Source organism: Aphis gossypii, chromosome 1 (genome assembly GCF_020184175.1).
Source record: "Aphis gossypii isolate Hap1 chromosome 1, ASM2018417v2, whole genome shotgun sequence".
Lineage (NCBI taxonomy): Eukaryota > Metazoa > Arthropoda > Insecta > Hemiptera > Aphididae > Aphis > Aphis gossypii.
The window spans coordinates 19973069-19994789 of NC_065530.1; the positions used below are offsets into that span (position 1 = coordinate 19973069).

At 29.5% G+C, this 21721-nt stretch overlaps 1 protein-coding gene across 3 annotated transcripts in view; it reads left to right on the forward strand.

Moving 5' to 3' along the window:
* LOC114126242 (serine-rich adhesin for platelets) overlaps positions 1-21721 on the forward strand; it is a 238023-nt gene that overhangs the window by 79796 nt on the left and 136506 nt on the right. For all 3 annotated transcript variants that reach the window (XM_050198246.1, XM_050198249.1, XM_050198248.1), the window contains exon 3: positions 11387-11669. In XM_050198246.1, coding sequence (XP_050054203.1) covers positions 11387-11669 — 283 coding nt within the window. The remainder of the gene's footprint in view (positions 1-11386; positions 11670-21721) is intronic.

Sequence of the window (21721 nt, forward strand, 5' to 3'; positions counted from 1 at the left end):
AGATTGATAAATAAAATAAATTAAAGAATGTTACATCAATCAAAATAATTGCTAACCAAAAATAATAAATTATTGACATATAGAAAAACAATTTTATTAGCTTTAATTATTTTCTAATCTTGTGCGTAAAAAGGCTGATAATATTTTATTATAATTTATAGAAAAATTTAATACATCATTGTAATTAAAAAAAAAAAAAACTTACAGGAAATATGTATTTATCAATCAAAGATCGTTATTGTTTATTTTTGTTTCGAATAAATCACAAAAATGTAAAATTCACAAACAGAAAAAAAATTAATTCGTTGGTCACACGTAATATCAGTTCTATAGATGAACCAGTGTATTCGGAAATTCAATGTTTTGTATTCAGTTTATGGGAGTATAACGACTATTGTCTGTTAATACCTTTATCGATATTTTTGTCACGTCTCGAAAACATTGATTATTATGTATTTTATGTATTCGCGTTTAAACGTAAATATTTGATAAGAACAGGTTTAATGTACTTTAGAGTCGCCATTACAAACTTAACTCCGACCAGACGCGATAAAATATGTATCTCGTTTACTTATCAAGTATTATATTATTTACTGAAATGAACACCACTTTTTCAGTTAGAATCTGATCAGTTTCTGTGACACTCTTGGTATACATCCGGATCTCACATTACACTTTGGAGAAGGGACCCTTCGCAGTAATATGTTTCATCTAATGAAACTTTCCGCGTTCGCGTGTAATTGGAATAACTGTATTAATGTTAGTGTCAAAATCCTACAAAAATACAAGTGAGGTACTATGAACACAAAGTATATACATAGTGATTTACCAGGCATGCTCACCGATATTTTCTTCAATAAAGCATTTATTCAAATAGGTACTAGTGTTTTGAATTTTTAGAAATACTTAAAGAAAATAATATGTTGAATAATTTAAATTGTTATACCATTACAAAATATGTCCTGTGACGATAGCATTTTCTATTTTCTCAATTTCTAATTCAATTTTAAGCAAATTATTTTTTGAAGACGTTTATATATCTAATAATTTGAATTTGACTACAAATCGATAATTTTTGATTTTTTTAATTGTATGTACTAAAAATATTAGGTTCAATTATAGTAGAAATTTATATGGTGATTTTAAAATAATTGAATAATTGTAAAAACGCATTTATATATTTTATTTGTCAACATTTTAGATACATCAAACTATTCATAAAAATAATCTGTTATATATATAAAATATATATGTATTATTATCATAAGATAATCCTTAGTACTAAAAAAAAAGTGGATGAGCATGCTTGATGAATCATCCTGTATATATCATCCTCGTTTTTTTTTTTTTAAGAAGACAAGACGTAGGTAGATTACCACTCAGACTGTAATCGATATTCAAAAAAAAAAAAAAAATTTATATAATATAAGTCATTTAATTACCACGTTGTACAAAATATGGTATAATATACTAGGTCAATTCCCTGTATCAATTAGTTACCAGCTACTAAGTAAGATAAAAAAAAGATTATTAAATAAAATAATAATATTAAAAACTCTGACTTAATATGTTAAAACCTTGTACACTATTTTTTTACGTTTTATTATTATTTTTTTTTATCTATAACTTTTTAATTAGGTACTGAAATATACAAATAACTATTTATTACGCATGTTACGCGGATTTTAATTTAAAATAAAATATACAAGTCATACTTGACAGTTCAATACTAGGCACATATTATATACTTCTATTAAAAGTTTTCGAATATACTGGCTTTCGATTATTTATCGTTACAACTCGCTATATACTAATAATAGTATTACATAATATTAAAACTAAGTATTAAATAACATAGCAGTGTATATTATAAGGACATGAAAAAGAAAATGAAAAAACTCGTAACGGATGGCCTACATTTTTTGAATCATTAAGAATCGTCATCGTCATCATCATTGCCATTCCTTGTATTATTAATATCTATTGGAGAGAAAATCTACTTTCGATTTGTATTTATTATATTCAATGCTGTAATTGAAAATAATAAATAATTAATTAAATTAGTGAGAAACTGTTGGACGAAATCGCATCGGATCGAAAAACAACCTAAACTCATTTGTCGGGACGCGGTAGCAGTGACTTTATTCACATACGCACACGCGAAGCTTTTCGCCATGCCGCCGAGACCAAACTCCCTAGGGCGGGGTGGGGCCGGCTTTACGTCGAATTCTGCTCATTTTTTTTTTCAGAATTTATTCCCTCACGAAACTCCCCGCAGTATACGAGATTACCTTGTACCTCGCCCAAGCCCAAGTTGGTTAATCACACGCTGCACCACACTAAGTCGAAACGCATGGCTATCAATCAAATCATAATAACAATAATAATATTATCATGCACGTCGGTACCGCGTGACCCCGTCCGTCGAGCGAGTGAAGGCGACTCCCGGTATCGGATCCCCCTTTCCCTCAGGACTCCAGATCCCGACATCACAGTTTCTATGTTTTTTTTTTTTTCATAATTTTTACCTATACCACAAAACAACAGTATTACTTACTGCCATGCAGTATAATTTAATTAGACCACAATATTAATTTTCGCGATAAAGTGAAATACTATCGCCGAATATTTTTAAAAATTAAGAATATATTTTTCGTATTTTTCGTATTTTTTTTTTTTTTTTTGTTGTTGTTTCACTAGGTTACAATCCAGTTGAACTTCATTTAGACCGTTTAAATGAGCTTTCAAGCATGTCACATTTGTATAATATTTTTGTATACTAAATATTATAATATAAGTGGAAAATTAATATATCAATATTATAGTAGGATCATAGTATATTTTTTTAATTTTTTTTTTTTTTTGTTTTATGATTCAACGATATTTACATATTTTAATTAGTTTGTTCATAACTTTGATCAAATATGTCTTTGATTATTAAAATATGTGTGTGGTATATTGTATTGTTTTTTTTTATTATTATTATGATTGTAATTATTTTCGATAATCACAAACACAGTCGGTATCCACTTAGTTTTGGCAAAATAAGTACCTAGGTATAAACATTAATTTAGCAAAAAGAAAATTATTTAGAATGATTTATTAAGTTAATTTGTACAAAAAAAAAATAAAAATATTACTGAATAATTTTGTTATTGTGTATATAGTAAAAAATATAGATATAAGAAAAACCTATTTTACAAAAATTTTAATTTTTGTAGATATACTGCATGTGTTTCACCTAGGCTAGGTTAAACTAGCCTAACTAGCTTAACCTAGGGAAAGAGGAATAATAATATGTTTATGATTTCCGAGAAGGTGTCGTCAGTGATTTTCCAAGTCCATTCCTATCAAAGGCTGACATGCGTATATAAATCGTAAAATATTATTAATAATATTTATAATATTTACGTGCAATATACTCCAATGATGTACATCTAAAACCTAAATATTGTATTTGCGTATTATAATATGGACGATGTGATGATTTATTACGTAGTGAATTTAGAAATCACGTGACTGTTTAGAAATATATCGACGGATTGCTGTGTAGGAAACTAGGAAATAACCATTACGACTATGCTGTCAAGGTTTTTTGTTTCATTAAAAATAAAATAATTCCAAATCAATATGACATTTCCCAGCTTTCCAGACTGAAAATAGCTACTAATCAACATCGATCGATATTGTAATTGTTTATTATTATTATTATTATTATAACTATTAATATTGTTTCGAAATACTTTAATGCACACTCATAATAAACAAGTATAACAAGCATAGTGCATGCGCATACGTTTACATCGAATATATAAAAATATACACATTGTCTGTGTATGTATGTGTGTGTATTTGAGTGTACATCATGCATCTGTGTGTGTGTTTGAATAACTTTTTTGTTGTATTGTTCAATACTGTTATTCTAGTTTAATGCTGCAACTGTATTGAACATTATTACTATTATTACACTAACTGCAGTGATTTTATTATTCACTGAAAATAATAATTTCAACCTACTCGATATTTAAAAAAATAAAATAAAATAATATTTCATCCAACGGGCACATAATATAAAAGAAATAATTTCGGATGCAATTATTAACAGTTACAAAATAAAAAAAATAAAAAATGTTTTTTGTAAACAATTTTTCATTCACTTTTTTCAATAAAGAAACTATATAGGTACCTAGCATAATATACAGTTTTTTCAATAACATTTTAAGACAGGTATATTTAATATTTTTTTGATTTAAGAAAACAATATAATATAGATGTGTATCTAAAAAACAAAAAATGTACTTTAACTTAATATAAGAAAGCCATATTAAAAAAGAAATATTTTTAAACAATTTTTAATCATCAATAAAAATGGTTATTGAATTGTAATGGTATTTTTATGAAAAAAAAAAACATTTTGTGGTTTGTTTTTGTGTAAAATGAAAATATATTTTAATTGGTGTATTCGCATGACAGTGAAATATTGTGGGCTTAAAACTGACATCTTCAGTTTTCGAAAATCATCAAGTTGACAACCTGTCCGTTCATATTCATTTATTTGATTTTTTTTATTTTTGAATATTCTAGTATGCCTTATATGTCGTAAGTATGTATCCTTTCCCAGTGGACACCACGAATCAATGTTTTTTTTAATGATATTATATTTCTTTTTGTGATGTTATATATATATGCATTATATTATTACTATTATTATTATTCCAATCGTCACGCAAATGTTTCCTGCTAGCCAATTGAGTACTCAAAATTGAGGACCAAAGAAATGTAATTTCTTTTATGGCCGTAAGGAAAACGATAAAAATAAATTACCTCTTCATTTATTATTATTTCAGTACATATCACGAACCCTTTATATTGTTTTAAAAAACGTGAAAATCCCAGCCACTCATTTAATGGTAAACTTACGTCAATTGCTTGGCACGTTATCATGTTATCAAGCGTTTAAATGTAAAGGTGGAATGCTAATGAACTTTTTTTTTTTGTTATTCTATCGACGATGGCGCTAGCCCGCGGGCTTAGCGAGTCGTGCGTAGATGTATAGGAGACAAAAGATAGGAAAAAAATAACAACGCGAATTATTTCCTATTCCTGTAAAAGGGTTTTATTTTATTACATTTTAACAAGACCGCACTACGCCCGAGGACTTTTTGAGCTCATTACACAAGGCGTCTGCTCGGTCGTGTATATACAAAAGGATTTTTATTTTTCTCTCTCACCGGCTTTTTCATTTTTTTTTTTTTTTCGTAATACCCTGTGTACCCGGAGTTCCACTAAAATGCAAATTGAAATACCCTACCCGTCGTCGCATTTCCCACGCTTCCCTCTACCGTACACGAGAAGAACATGAGTTCTCTGTTCAAATATTCCTGGACTTTTGTCTTTTAATTTACGTCAATTAGAGTTTCAATTAGCGTCTCCACCCTCCGACGGCCATCCTTTTTTTCATTTTTTTTATCGCTCATTTTCGTATCCTACCCGTAACGCACATCCACCTCATATATACACGCCTAGGCGTATACAAGGAACTTTTCCAATGTTAAACTTTTTACTCAGTCTGATTTTTAAAACAAAAAAGTGTGTGTGTGAGAGCGTATGTTCACATATACATTTATATACGTATAGCATAAAGTACCGGGAAAATGTCAAGATGGTCCTCGGAATAATACATTAACTTTAAAGGTCGGTCATTTCATCTGCCACCACAAAAATTTTAATTTGAAATAATTTTTTGTGAGCGAAGGGAGCTGGTAAAATTAAATGCAATTTCGCGACAAAAGACGCCTGTAGTTTTTTATGTGTTCCGATGACTATCATACGGTGTCCCGAGTGGATATGGACGACAACTCTATGCGTTGTATAATAATAATAATAATAATAATAATATATGAGCGTCTAGGAAGTCAAGTTATATCTTTGGCTTTTATGAAAAAAAATATACATGTATATGTATATCCACGTGAATATTTATGTAAATTAAGTTAACTAATGGTCGTTTTAGATAAGATGAAAAATATATTATAAAATATGACTTTTTTAAATCACACAAATTAATTAAACTGTAGATAGAGTAGTGCAGATATTTCTACTACAAGAGTGATTTATAAACTAAAAAATAATACTTGAATGTATTATAAAATGTAAATATGTTTTAAAGTAATGTAAATTCTAGGTAACTATATAAAACCAAAAGGATAATATATTTTTAAAATTTTAAAGACTTAAATAATTGAGTATTCTTCGGAACACTTAAATTTCTTTATAAAAGTTTTATTTATATGAATATATTATTATTATTTTTATCATAATATCGTCAACTGTAGAAAATGTAAAATAAATAAAAACAGTCACGTTGAAATAAATGTATAAACAGTTGAAGATAATTAAGAAAGTTGAAAGTACATTTGAATTATTTGCACCTTATTTGCCTATTAAAAATATAAATAAAATAAAAAACAGCGTGCTCTTTTATAGTTTTCCAATTCAATTTAAAAATTTGAACAAAACTTCAATTGGAAATCTAAGAAAAAAAAACAACTTACTTGACGGAGCAAATAAACAATACATTATTATACATTTGAGGAAAGTACTAAATAACGGTTGTCCGTCACTGAAACATTTCCAGCACCGACGACGAGCTGATAAACAAAGTTGTAATCCTCCTCAATAAGACGGGCTAAGAGTAACCTTTGGAAGTTTTCGATATTAAACGGCTGACCCTCTCCGGCTATCCAGTAGCAGCACCATGGTTAAGCCTTTGTTTTCCACTTAAGCACATCAAAAATTCCATTAGTACAGTATCTTAACGAGTATTAAAGGCAATTGAAAAAGCGAAAAACGTTCAAATCCCATTATGAGAGTACACAATAAGTCGTCAGAAAAAAATACAATTTCATTAAACCTTATTTTTTTCCTCGGGAACAGTTTTGGTCGCGTAATAGAGATTTCGAAGATTTCAGTTGCATATTTTATGACCTCTTACAATGTAATTATCTTTCTTTTTTTCTGTGCTCGTCAGTGATGTTAAATTATTCAGATATCTATTAGTGAGATCGATTCTCTCAGAGAATTTGCATCTTGGTGCTACATATTTTATAACCTTACCGTTCGGATACATTATTGGTAGTATATTAATATACATCATCACGAGAATATCAGAGACAACTGATATACGAATGAATTTAAATTCCTACTAAGTCCCCTACATGTATGTACAGTGTATACTATATAGTACTGCGGCTATTTTAAAAATACCTTAGCATATGACATATACTAATATACGTTATCTGTGTTAATACAAATGCATATAACACTCAATTGCATAATATTTCAAAACAAATAAATGTTAGATAATATTATAATTTAGCATTAAAATTTTACATTTCATTAATCATTAGCGTATATTACTCACAAAACATTCTAAAGTAAATTTTATAAATATTTTTAATTATCTTAAACATGATAATATTCAACGCACTCGTATATTTAATAAAATACTCGTTCAACGATTTCTTTGAATTCTTTAGAATAACTCTACCTAGAATAAAATTGATCGAAATTGATTACAAGACACATGGACAATAATATTATTGGTCCCCTTGGAAATCATGGTATGGCTAGGTGGCACTTGCTAGTCAGTCATGTGTAGGAATAGTGTTAGTGACGGAGTAGTAATAATAACTCTTTGAGTATTTCTAAACTGCAACAGATCCTCTACTGTATTAATGTCTTCGAAGACATTGTCAATAGGTATACGTTTGAAGTTCATTTTTGATCTGTAACACTATAGTTTCTCTCGATGAGAAAACCGCACTGTTATTTTTATAAAATTACATTGCATATAATAATTAAATACTACAGTGCAATAAGAGCCGCAATGCCGCATGCCTGCCGGTCAGGGCTATAATATAAAAAACGTGTGGTACACGTTAAGTACAAATTTGAAGAATGACGAGTTATAAATAAACATATTTAAAAAAACAACACTCGGGTTGGCTGATGTATATTTCGTGAACCATTGTAAAAGAACCCAGCGGAGCTTATATTTCTCTTGGAAAATGTATATTTTGTGTTTTATAACACTTGGCATTATTATAATATATATATATATATATATATATGCGCCACATGACAGTTATGACGGATGACCTTTACGGAACTCATCATTATTATAGAACGCTCTCGACTCCGAAAAACTTGACCCATTACCCTACACAGCGGTATAGAGTGGTCTAATAAAACATAAATAAACACAACTGTTTTGTTCATATATATACATATATAAAATATATACATTATACGTATTGCATACATACAAATAGTGTTTGTTTCATATCGCTCTGAACAACCGTTTTCCTATTATACTTTCTTGAAATCGATTATATTATTATAAAATATATTTTCAACATATGCTTCCGGAATAGATATTACATTTTTCGTTTGAATCGTATAAAACACTATAACAGTCACTCACGGTTCTCTCTTCTCAATCTGATATGATCCGTCTGAGTCTTTGTTATCAAATTATTTACTTCAAAATTATTTAATAGATTTTTGTCACAAACTTATCATTTGAATGACAATTTGAACAATAACAATGATAATAATCATATTAGAACATATTATAATAGTTTTCAGTTATTTTATTTGGTTTTCAAAAATCAATGCATAAGCGATGTCGAATTTCATGATGGCAAAAATATTATATACAATTTATAAATTATTATTATTATTATTATTATTTCACACAATCGCTAATCAACTTTGATGAGATACTATGTAGTGTGTATGAATTTTTATATGATTCTAAAACAATAACTCTTGCATTTTTTATTTTTTTATGGTTAATTTATAATATGCTTTCTAAATACAAAATACATTTCACGTTATAATTTGTGTTTATTTTATAAGTGTTTAGTGCATATATTAATAATTTTATCGAAAATCAAGCACTGATAAATGACTTTCATGAATGAAGTCAACATTTATATGAAACTGTACATTTGTCATAATTAAAATAGACACTTAAGTTTATCTTTGTACAATGCTTAGATTAAATTAGACCTGTACTAGCTGAATTATTATTATTATTATTTTTTTTTTTAATACATTTGGGTGTACATAGAAAATTGATTAAAGTAAAATAATTGAAATATAGAAAATACTTAAAGAAAAAATATATTTTTCATTGGCATACTTATTTTAACAATATATTTTGATTTTGTTGACGAACAATATTGCAAATTTGATGATTTTCAGCTTATAAGATTCAGTGTACTAATGAATTCTGTTACAGTGACTAAACTAGCATGCGTGAATATTATAAAGAACAGCGTACTGTCAAAACAAATTACAGTGGTAGAGAGTCACGACATTCTTACGGAAATAATCATTAACACACATCCTCATCAATATCAAAAACTAACTAATTGCGTTAAAACGGTTCACTTTTCCATAACTTAACGTAAATATACATTCAAATCAACAACGTAGGTATATAATATATGACACGCATAATAGACACTTGTTGGTGAATGATGCTTGAATATGTATTATAACTTATAATAAGTTATGAATGCCTTATATAAAATATATAATAATAACTGTCGACCAAAACGAGACAAAACCAAAACGTTGGAATGTCCACGGTGACTTTCTGATCACGAGTGTTTAAGCAGACATCCGGAGAGGAGCAGGTCGGTCATGTCAGCATAGCGTACTCGTACAGAGCAACGACAGCAAAAAAAATCACACCACCTTGAAAAGACGAGAGCGTTATTTTTATTTTTTTCATTTTTTTTTATCGAACAATCTTAATAAAAAATGCTTCACCGAAATCCCCCATTTGCCGCCGCCCGTCAAAAACATAGGTTTCGCATAAGCTTTAGCTTTTTATTTTTTAACCTCAACCCTCAAAGGTTGTGGAACTGACACAGTGGCGAAAGCAAATTGTGGGTAGCCGTGACCCAAGTGAATTTTACTAAAACCTATCAACGTATCGAATACCCTGACACTGATTCATGCAAAGTTGGATCTCGGTCGTGCACGATCATCATGGTGTTGGTGTAGATGATAGTGATGGTGGTGGTGGTAGGTGTAGTGGTATATGTGCGTGTGTGTATAGTGTATGCTGCGGTGGGAGACTGTTCGACCGTTGTGTGGTTACCATGGTTACTGTATAAATCATCGTTCACCTGCGTCCGTTCCCTCGACTGGCATTAAATCCTTGTAATTTCCGAGAGAAAACTTCGCCGGGGGAAACTATTAAGTTTCCAAACCCAAATTAAGCACGTAACCGTTGAGCTTCTTATCTACCACCGTAGTGGCATAGTGGATAGAGTTGGCACACTGAATTCGATTATCTGGGCACGGGCCGATGACGAGCGTAGTAAAAGCCTCTGCCACACCTATTGAAGAGAAACCAATTGTTTAAGCTTTAATTCACCGTTCGAGACGATTTTGAAGGACAGACTAAAATCTACCCATTACGTGCATGTAACCTGCATACAACGTTATCAAATCAGCTCCAATTATTCGCCTTTTCTGATAATTATTATTATTACCACACGTATATTATAGATAACATGTAATATCATTAGTCCTTGTCCATATTATTATTTAGTACTCAAATACACTCTATGTCAATACTACAACAAATTTCCTATTATCAATGTGTCCTGCAATAGTATAAATATCTATAGATACCCATCATATAAAGCATTATTTCTCAACCTTTTTAATTTTGCAACCTCCAAAATACCTTGGTATAAAATATGATCAATCACTTCACGACCCCCATAGATTAACATTTGAACAATAAAATTATCATATAATTAAAAAATTAACCAAACGGAATACATCATTTCGATTATCAATTTATAAATAGCACGTGCAGTAATGTAAACTTGTGGCATGTAAATTATTTATTTTATAATGTTTATTCATTTTTTTTTTTAAGTATACTTATCCTTATTTTATTACTATTATTATAATTTTAAATATTTGTTTCCTTAATGATTATAATTTATAACCAATGTAACTGTGCGTAAGGCATGTATGTACCTAACCTATTTTTAACTATATTATTTTCGATAATATAAAGACAACTTACACAAGAAATTGCAGTCTTGACAATTTCGTGGTAAATACATCATATGTTAAATAATGTATGGTATGTATGCTAAAACCATCTAAATTATATTCTTTACGAGCGTATTTAAAATATTTGCTCGTGTCTTGTGCTTTTGTATAGTAATTATAATAATAAAAAAAAAATACACTGGAAAAGAACTACTTCGGTAATCAAAATGATTGACCTAAAACCATTGTTGGCCGTCGACCGCTTCTCACCGACTTTTGTATTTTTGATCATCAGGGATTGCCTGGGATCCGCGTGCCGTTGAAAAGCAGCTATGCGTCAGCCATGCCCCAGCAGACGGCCGTATTCATGTATAGCACCGCAGGCCCGGATGGACAGACAGTCACGTTGCAGCTTCGAGAGACAGACGAAACCATTGAGCTTCCAGCGTCCATGCTGTCAAAAATGTCCCGGCAAACGGATACGGCAACGCTGTCCATCAGCTACCAGGACTCGGCGGAGGTGCTCACTGATGGCACCATCGACCTGCTTTTGGCCACCACACCGCTCCATTCTTCCGGTAAGTCAGTTTGGATATAATATAACGTTATTATAACCCAGAAAATATGGGTGTTATAATATTATCATGATATTATATGGATAAAACGGTTATTATGACAAAAGTCATCGTAATGTTACATAGATTTTCTAAACATCACGCATAAGCTGCGCCTTCTAATTTCTGGCGTAATTTAAGCGAAAGGTTTATTTTTCATTCGGTCATCTGTGGTAACTGTCGGATTGTGGCGAATATCGAACCACAGACATTCCCAAAAGTGTTATACATGATATATTTTAAAAGTGTCTACCTATGGTGCGGTTACCATTTTATAGCGTTTGGACTTTGTTTTCCAAATTTTGGCTTGTCGCGGTCCTCGGGTCCGTTCGTGTAAAAAGTGTTTGGCACCATCTCCGAATTTTGCGCGTTGGGTACGCGTCGTTAATCGAGCTGTATGTGCGATTGTGTATGTGTGTGTAAGTAAATATATGTGTATGCGTGTGTGCGTGTGTGTGTTTGTGTGACGTGTGTGCGGTTAAAAAACATTTTGTCCTCTGGCACGGATGGAATCCGTCGGTTTACCCCGCACCAATATACTCAGTGGGTGAAATATAAATATATATATATACAATGCGTTCGTGGTTTTGGCAACGGTAAAATTCCTCTAACCACCCCCTCCACAGCAACCCTTCCACCAACCTCAACAGTGGCACCAACCAGCTAGGCCACCACTACCTTATATTATAGCGGGGAGCTGTATTTTGTATATATTTTTTCGTCCCCCTTACACTTTACCTACACAAAGGTCTCTTTTTCCATCCTGATATTTTTGTTGTTGGTTTTTTTTTACTTTTATGACGTGCAATACCCATAAAATGACAAATAAGAGGCCCTTAACAATGACGGGGAGAACGCCTTTTGTTTATGGACGCCTGTAATTTATTTTATCGCCGACACCCTCCTATCACCATACATACCCTTCCAACACTTCACCACACGCATGGCACCCGAAAAGTTGTACTTGCTAAAGTGGCCCTATGCTAGATTCTTTACTTGGTACCGTTCACAAAGGTTTATGAGCGCCACCTACATACGACCCCGTTGCTTCTCCAACACAAATGTCCAACACGCTCTGTAACACATACAAAAATATATTTATCATTAAAAACTATCATTCTAACGTTGCACCTATGACTTTCAAAAATAATGAATTTTGAGTAGAATTTTAATTTTATTGCACAATTCACTGCTTAAGTGCAAACAAAAAGAATAATTCACAACTTTATATGCGTCATTATTCATTAAAATATATTATTAATGGTCTACACTATTAAAAAGTACATATCAACAAGGCTTTATTGACCAAAAAGTTAAAAGTAAAAACTTTATATGCGTATATTATGTATTTATTATATAGTACTATTCGTAAACCCTAATATTAATTACACTCCGTTTGCTTTTAGGGTTTATAATATTTCTTACAAAAATGCATTAAAACCAACTTGTTTATCTAAATTATGGATTATAATATTATTATTTAACAATTTTTATTTATATTTTTGTTGTGAATAAAAAGCTTTTTAATTCATTTTTTACAAATATTAAAAATAATTAAACGATTTTGGTAAAATAAACATTGAAATAAAATATTTAAAAAAATTACAAGGTAAAATTTAATAAATAAACAATGTATGAATTTAATAATATGTTTGCTTGTATGCAAATTATTTTTGTTATTATTATTTTTTTTAATTTAAATATCTGGAGTTTGTTTTAAAATAATTCAATAATTATTTTTTTTTATTCTTATTTTGTAATACCAGTTATTTAATAAAATTGTGTAATTTCGTCTTTAAAATTAACATTAAAAGTGTCTTACATAAATTAACCTTCTTAGAATTTTTTCAGAAAGAACAACTTTAACAATGTTTAATTTTAGTTTTAAAAAAATGAGTGAAAAGCCAGACAATAATTAATGTCACTATAGTTAAGTCTGAGAAGTTATATTTTTAAATCTAAAATTACATTGAAGTTCGTCATGCTATGTTTTGTGAGTAGTGACAACTTTTATTATTCTAAAAAAATAATTATAATAACCATGCTAAATAATGATAATAATAAAATTTGTCTTTAAACAGTCCGCGTCTAACTTTTATCTTTGAGCATAATTTGTCAAATTGTTTTAAATCCAAAACCTTGAAAATCCGTTTATCATTATTTCAAAGAACAGACTAAGATGACAAAAAAGTAATTTAAAATGAATTTTTTTCATCACTGTTTTGCATTTTAATTATTATTTAAATCAAATATATTATTAGAATAATAATTTCCTTTTTTTCGCTCAAACAATCACATTTTCAAGTTTAAATCTTTTTGTTTTGTTGTTGATACTTTTTGACACTTAATTTTCTTGGGTTGATTAATTTTATCATCAATACAAATATATTATTCATATTATTTTATTAGCAAAATAAAAAAGAAAACACCTATATAAGTATTTTGTTTTATTTTTTTAATTGTTCTTTATTTTACCAAACATCTACGCGGAAAGCAAGTCGATTTAGAGACAGTTGTTTTTAAATATTTATCTACGTATCCCTAGAGACAACGAGCCCTTTTTCATTGGGGTTGTAGACGATTTGGAAATAAAATGGGAAAAAAAATGTTTGGCTCCTTACGTGCTCGGCAAGATGAAAATTCTCGCTCCCCGCCGTTAATCAAATAAAAAAAAAAAAAAAATGAAAAAAAAAACGAAGAAAAAGAGGACGCGACTAAAATTGTTTAGAGGTCTATGCACGCGATGCACACATAGAATCAAGTTCATTTTTAGGGAGTCCTCAGGTTTCTTGGCGAACAACCAAGAAATACAAAGTCTGTTCAATGGATGTGATCCAAATTCAAGAGTAAATAATATTATATTTTGTTTTAATATGTATTATGTTCCTTTACGAGTGTTAAGCTAATTTCTAACTGATTATAAAAAACTGCTCACCCATATCAGGAAAATAATTCACAACTAACATCCGTTTCAAATGACTTATTCACAGAATTTTTGAAATAATATATATCGCTATAAGTGTAATAACTTCAAATTAATTAATTGTTTATCGGCTTTATAATATTTTATGTTATATTTTATTAGCATTAAATATGAATTGAAAATCACTCAACACTTTGTTCTCTACAGTTAAACAGAATTCTGAATTATTATCAAAATTATAAAAGTAAATCATAAGTAATTACTTTTAGTTATACTATTTGTCGTTAAAGTTGCTTTGATATTTAAACCGTCATAAAAAATTACGCCAAAGAGATAAAAATTTCTATTACTTTGTACACATTAGTCAAGAACTTAGAAGCACTTGACCTTTTCAAACACTATGCTCTATGAAGTTTTCGTTCACTCTGATAGTAATTCATTAGGGCGCAAAGGCCACGGGGAGGTCCATCTGTATCCAAAAAGACATTTCGGTCAAAATGTCAAGTTCCCTGCTGGTGGCCAACAAATGGGTTACATATTCGACCGTCAACCCCCGTCGTGACGTTTAAAAAATCGTATTTTTATAGACAAACGATTTAAAAACAATAACATCATAGTATTTTCTATTTTAGAAAAATAACTTTATTGTTTTCGATTTTTAAATGCGTCAGAAATTTTTTTATTAATTTAACAGATTAAGATTATGTAATTATTTTTTCTTTAAAAACATACTACCTACGAATATTATATTAGAAGAAAAAAAATTAGTTTTTATAGTTTCATACTTTTTCTTGTGGCCAGTCTCTAGTTGCCAAAATGCATTGTGCAATTAATTTGGAATGAAGTTAATTAGTACGATTGCAGTGACCGAGACGATTATGAATATAATTATACGGACACAACACAATTATGCGTTTCTGAATCATTTTGCATATTATTACTATACATAATATGTATTATGTATACATCATATATGTACATCTACTTTAAACAAGGTGGTTGACCGACAAGACAAAATACTTGATACTTGCAAGTCGACTGTTTGCTCGGTTAACCTAGGTAATATCAAACGGTGAACTTATTTGTGGGAAACTTGTGATAACTCCCGGTGGTCGTTGATGAAAAGTTATACTAATAAGTGCCGGAATCTACGCCAACAATGTTATTCAACTATTGATTATGCACAAATATCAACTGTGTATTATGATATAACGTATATATTGTATATGTACATACAAACTTAATAGAGATAACGACCATAATGTCACATTATATTATACAGACATAACTATAAACATTGTACATACATTTAAATATCAATTAATATGATTCTATAGGTATTGTGATTAATGATTATTATTGATAGGTATTTTGTTCTCGTTAATAAAAAAAATCAAAGTTAGATACATTCAACCACCATACGATATCACAATAATACAAATTGCAATGCCGTGTTTGTTGTGAATTAGTTATTCAAACGATATTATAATATAGACGTGTCGTCGTTCGAGTCAGCAATGGGTTAGGTTTCGTACGGTTTACTATTGGTAACAATATGCAAAGTCTAATGTCAGTTTTATGTGATTTTATGTGTATGACGTAGGTACCTAAAGGATTTTGTTTTTGATCATTGCAGTTTATAGTTTCGTCTGAGCGGTATGAGAAGACAAACATATTCACATTATGTTTTGAGAAAAACTACTATTTCTCGGAAAATCGTGTGATTATTTCGGATCTCGTCTTTTTCCGGTTATCTTGCCAACAGTGGTCGCGTGTTATCACTCGTAACGCAGTATAACATTCCGCGATTATCATTATAATTGTTATTATTATTATTATTATTATTAGTATTATTATTCACCGATGCCAATGTTTCGTTTCACATTAAAGCTCCATGGTCCGTTAGTGTGTGCGTGTGTGCCTTACTCGAGATACCGGCGGTCGTCCACGTCACCGCGTCACGCAGCCGCCGCCAATGCTACGTGGTACGAGTATATTATATTTTGTATATAATTATTATAACAATAATAATTATTATTATTATTATTATGACTACAATGACGAACGAGCGAATGAGCAGCAGCAGTGTTGCATTATGAATTCCGCCGAGAAAACCGCCCCTGTCGCCGCGGGCACAGAGTAATTTCCCCGCGAGACCACCGGATGGTTATACACTACACACACACATATATATATATATATATATATATATATATACATACACAGTGCGTATGTAGTTTAGCCGAGTTTCATCCCTACTCCACCGAATCGTGACTTCCGGCGAAAAATCTGCACGATTGTACGGCTGTCTGTGTGTACGCGGCAAGGGGTGTATACTGGGGCGAAAGGGGTGTCACTTTGCGGCCTTTTGCATGCGCGTAAATTATTATACTATTTGCGCTTGAGCTCTTACACGCCGTCACAATAATATAATACGTATTTATAGCAGTTGTGTACAATTAATATATATAATATATTTGGGGTGCAGATGCGAGCGAAACGGCATGTCACGCGGATGTCCGATCGTCATGCGTGGCAGTGGCGTGAGCTCGCGTGGCCCCGGGTGGTCGTGGGGGTTCGTAACGCGAGCTACACACATATAGTTTTCCCAGATTTCCAAAATCAGAAATATCGAGTAATAATCAAAACTCAACCTAACGTCATGCGTTCTATGACAAAATTGCCAAATCCTCCGATTCAAACTAGTCCCATATTATGTAAAACTGTCGATAACGTCATTGCCGGGTGTTTTCTTCTCTCAAAATGGCTAAACGCGCAATGTAGTTTTTGCACAAATAATAGTCACTTTACTATTAAATTGTTATCCGATAGCTTGTAAAATGAATTCGTCGACGCTGACTTCAACCATACACATTCATCAACATTTTTCCGCCGGTGGACGAAAGAAAACCACAATACATCACAGTACTAACCACATGCCCAATTTTAAATATCGTTTCTATATAAACACCTACAATACTATAATTATTTAAAACAGTATTTAATTTGTCATTAAAAATATGATTTTTATTTATTGAACGTATATTTAAATATTACATTGATTTAAATGCGGTGTTTTTACGTAATTCATGTGTTTTCGTCATTAACGCAACATCGAATTTTGTTTCAATAAAAAAATACAATTCCCACCTTTCTTCGATACTAATATACACTCCATTAGTTTTTCAAACAAAAAAGTTAATTGGTGAATTTTTTTTTAATGCCTTTTTTTTATTATAAGTTCTAGTTTCTTAATATTTATTTATTACATGTTATTTACAGCTATTATAGCCTTGCACATAAAATATATTTTAATAATATATCTAGTAAATAAAAAACAAATCTTTTATCTGTGAGGAATATAGTTTGCTTAACTACAAAGACTTCAGAGAAATAATTTTGTTTCAGTCATTAACCATTGGCTTAAAAAAAAAGATGTCAGTATTTTTAAAATGTTTTATTATTATTATTTTTTTTTTTTATAATAATCATTATTATTAAAGTTTATAATTAACAAGACGTCACTTTTTAGTTTAAAAATCGGAAGTAATTATTTTTATTATTTTTTTTTTTTTTTTTAATAAAAGGTAGGTACCTATATTTTATTATTATTTATTGCAGTGAAACACAAATTTCTAGTATTTTACAATTTACATTTAATAATATGAAAGTTCAATATTTACTTTACAATATTAAACAGATTAAACCATATTAATTAAATTAAATAACAATTTTTAAACTTTTTCATGAGTTTTTATTAACTTTTGACATTTTAAATGCGATCTGTACACGAGTTACGTATAAATATAAAAAAATGTACACACAACATTTTCAGATAACGTCGGCGTCATTTTTTTCCCCGTAATATTATAAATAATAGTATGCATAACGTTATTGTTATCATGGACCTGGGGTTAGCTTAGCTGTCTAAAAGGAACATTTGTTACTTCTGTATTAAACCATACGAACCTTAATAACCAATCTGTATGATTTACCTTAAAAAAAAATCATATTTTTTACAATTACACTCCATTTTGTTTAATTAATTCGGAGAATTCAATATTAATTGTCACATGTATTATATCAATGTTAAATAATATGTGACTTTAACTGTAACATTATACTACACAATGATTATTCGAAAATAATTGAAGAGTTTAACATGTGTCACATGAATAATCAATTGTTTACTTTATCTTTCAAAGAAAAAAATATATAAATATATTATAATGTAGGTATATAACATTATAGTAACGAAATAGCTGTACAAGTACCTACTACGTATTAGTTCTTAGAGTATATCAAATAGCGTTTTTGATACTATTTGACTATTTAAGTCATCTAATTACTTATTCGTTTTTTTATAATTTAACAGTTTTCGATAATACCGACACAAATAATTGAAATATTTAAAAATATGTATATTATGTAAAACGAAAATGAATATCATTTTTATTTATAAACTGATGTGTTATTTTATTCGGGATCAGTTATCGCATCGGCTGTTACAATAATATTATTACCCTATTATTACAGCCACTCGCCTAGACTCGTAAAACTCGACGCGACGCCTTTAATTCGTCGAGTTATTTTGCACTATAATAAACTCGGCTCGTTTTTCCAAAAACATTTTTCATTTATTATTTCACTCACTGTTGTAAACAATTTTTGAGCGTGCTACTACTCCCTTCGTCACCGCCTGCACACTATATACATTATTATACACACACACACTATCTCACGCACGTCCTACTTCTTAAACTCCACCCTGTTTATAGACAAAAATGATCCTTGTCTGTTACGGTACGCAGAGTATTGTGATACGATTTAAGTTTTTCAAAAGTTATTGCTCGTTGAAATTCGTTTCTTAACTCTTGTTTGTAAAAACACAATACAATAAAAAAAAAAAAACATGAAATTTACTTTTGAAAGTATTGGCGGTGATATTTCGATACATTATTGCCACGAATATATATATATATATATATATCGATGGCGTGTGTAAATAGTGTATATGTGTATTTTTATTTTCTATCTGTATGTCTGCCCTGCCTGTCTTTCTTTCAACCATTTGAACCATGTAATTTCGGATGCCGTCATTCTGACATTTTTTCTACCCTTTGTAACTTGCAATTGACACAAAGAAACACCATGTGAAGTTTTTGAAACACGAGCCAATCAGAGTGCACATACAGACGAAGAAAATGAAAAGAGTCTAATGAATTCTTTGCAGTACAAATACAATATAAGTAGATATACCTATACTAGTGTACTACGTATATAAAGATAGAGGATAAGGGGAAAGCTTAAAACGATCTTTACAATCGTTTATCTTGAGTTATAATTGCTCCTAAATCCTAAAACCGACTTTAAGGAATTGCATCTTCTCTGTAATTTGTTTTGTGATGATATCGGTTAATGAGAGTATTTTATTTATGTTGCTACCTAAAAACAAGTTATTTGGTTGGGTATAGGTATAAAGATATTCTAAAGAAATACCAATATTTCCAATGTTTCTTATGGTCGACTCCTTTAGTTTCAAGCAAACCATGTATAGAAGTATGAAAGAGTCTTTTTTAGATTACGAGAGCAATTTTTATTTTTATAAAACAAATTATACGGCTTGACAATAAATTTTCAGCAACGTCTGTCAGCCTAGTAAAATTTAAAAAATTTACTTGACATAGTATATTAATTCAAATATATACTTGGTATTTTTACTATTATTATTATTATTATTAAGTAGATATTCGAGAAAATAAATAAATTATGGTAGCTATAATAGCAAATTTTATTCTATGTTTACTTGTGTCTGTGTGCACTATATCATTATATTATTATAAAATAATATAATGTAATATTATATATTTTAACGTTAGCGTGCATTTTTAGAATAAACATGTTAACTATATAAATATATCAAGTATATAAATAAATATTTATTTACAAATTGTATATTGCTTTTATATAGTAGGATAATATTATTACAAAATATTTCAAACCATCTAAATTAAATTTTTATTTATTGACGAGCATAACAATTTAAAAGTAACCATAACTTTAAGCATAGACCTTATAAATATTTATTAAAATGTGTGAAACTGAATATATTTCTTTTCTTTTTTTGAGCTTCTATAGTATACAGTAATTATATTGAAATGAATTCAGTGGTTTCCAAGCGTGATTGTCAAAAATTTGACAATTTATTAAAACTATTCTAAAAGTTTTCTTTTATAAAAATAAACTTCTGGATGGAAAGTGTCTGATTAAGGCTGTCGGGACTGACAGTAATCGTTCTCAAAATGAAAAAAAATGGAAATTCTAAAACTTTCATTCAGGATCGCATCGAATTCAAAAGTATTCGTTTTTTTTTTTTTTTTTAATCAGACTAACCTTAAAAATACCTTCTCAACTTTAACGTTATGCATATTATACCAGTGTAAATTTGTGTATTATAATAAGTAGGCATAAAATATTTTTTGGTCAAGTCTCATAATATTTTTATTTTGGAGACACGCATTATGTCTTATTTTTTATATATTCCTAATGATCCCGAATCATATTTAATTTTCATATATTAAAATGACATTATGGTATATTATGTAAATTATATCATGTATATTTATAATTAGTTAGCCAGTATATTCTAGTATATTCATGTCTGATGCACATATGTAATTTAACGAGTCAAAATATTTTGTAAAATGAATATTGATAAATCTTACTATATTTGGCACAATGTGTTATTATATAGTTATTTAGAAAAATTAATCAAGTATCTTCCTGTGATATTTTTGTAACAATCATAACTAAACATTATTTAAAATATGTTCAGCGTAATGTAGAATTTTTAATTTAATGTAGATATTTAAAAATGTATATGTTTACAAACTTCAAGGAGACCATTAGTAAAATAATAAAGTCACACAACACATATGAATTAAAAATGATATATTATTGTATGACTATATAATATATATAATCATAATATTCATAAATTATAGATTACTCTCCTGTATACAATATAATATTTGCTACAGTGTTTTCATATTATATTGAGGTCGATAACTGTTAAATATTTTAGTATGTCGAT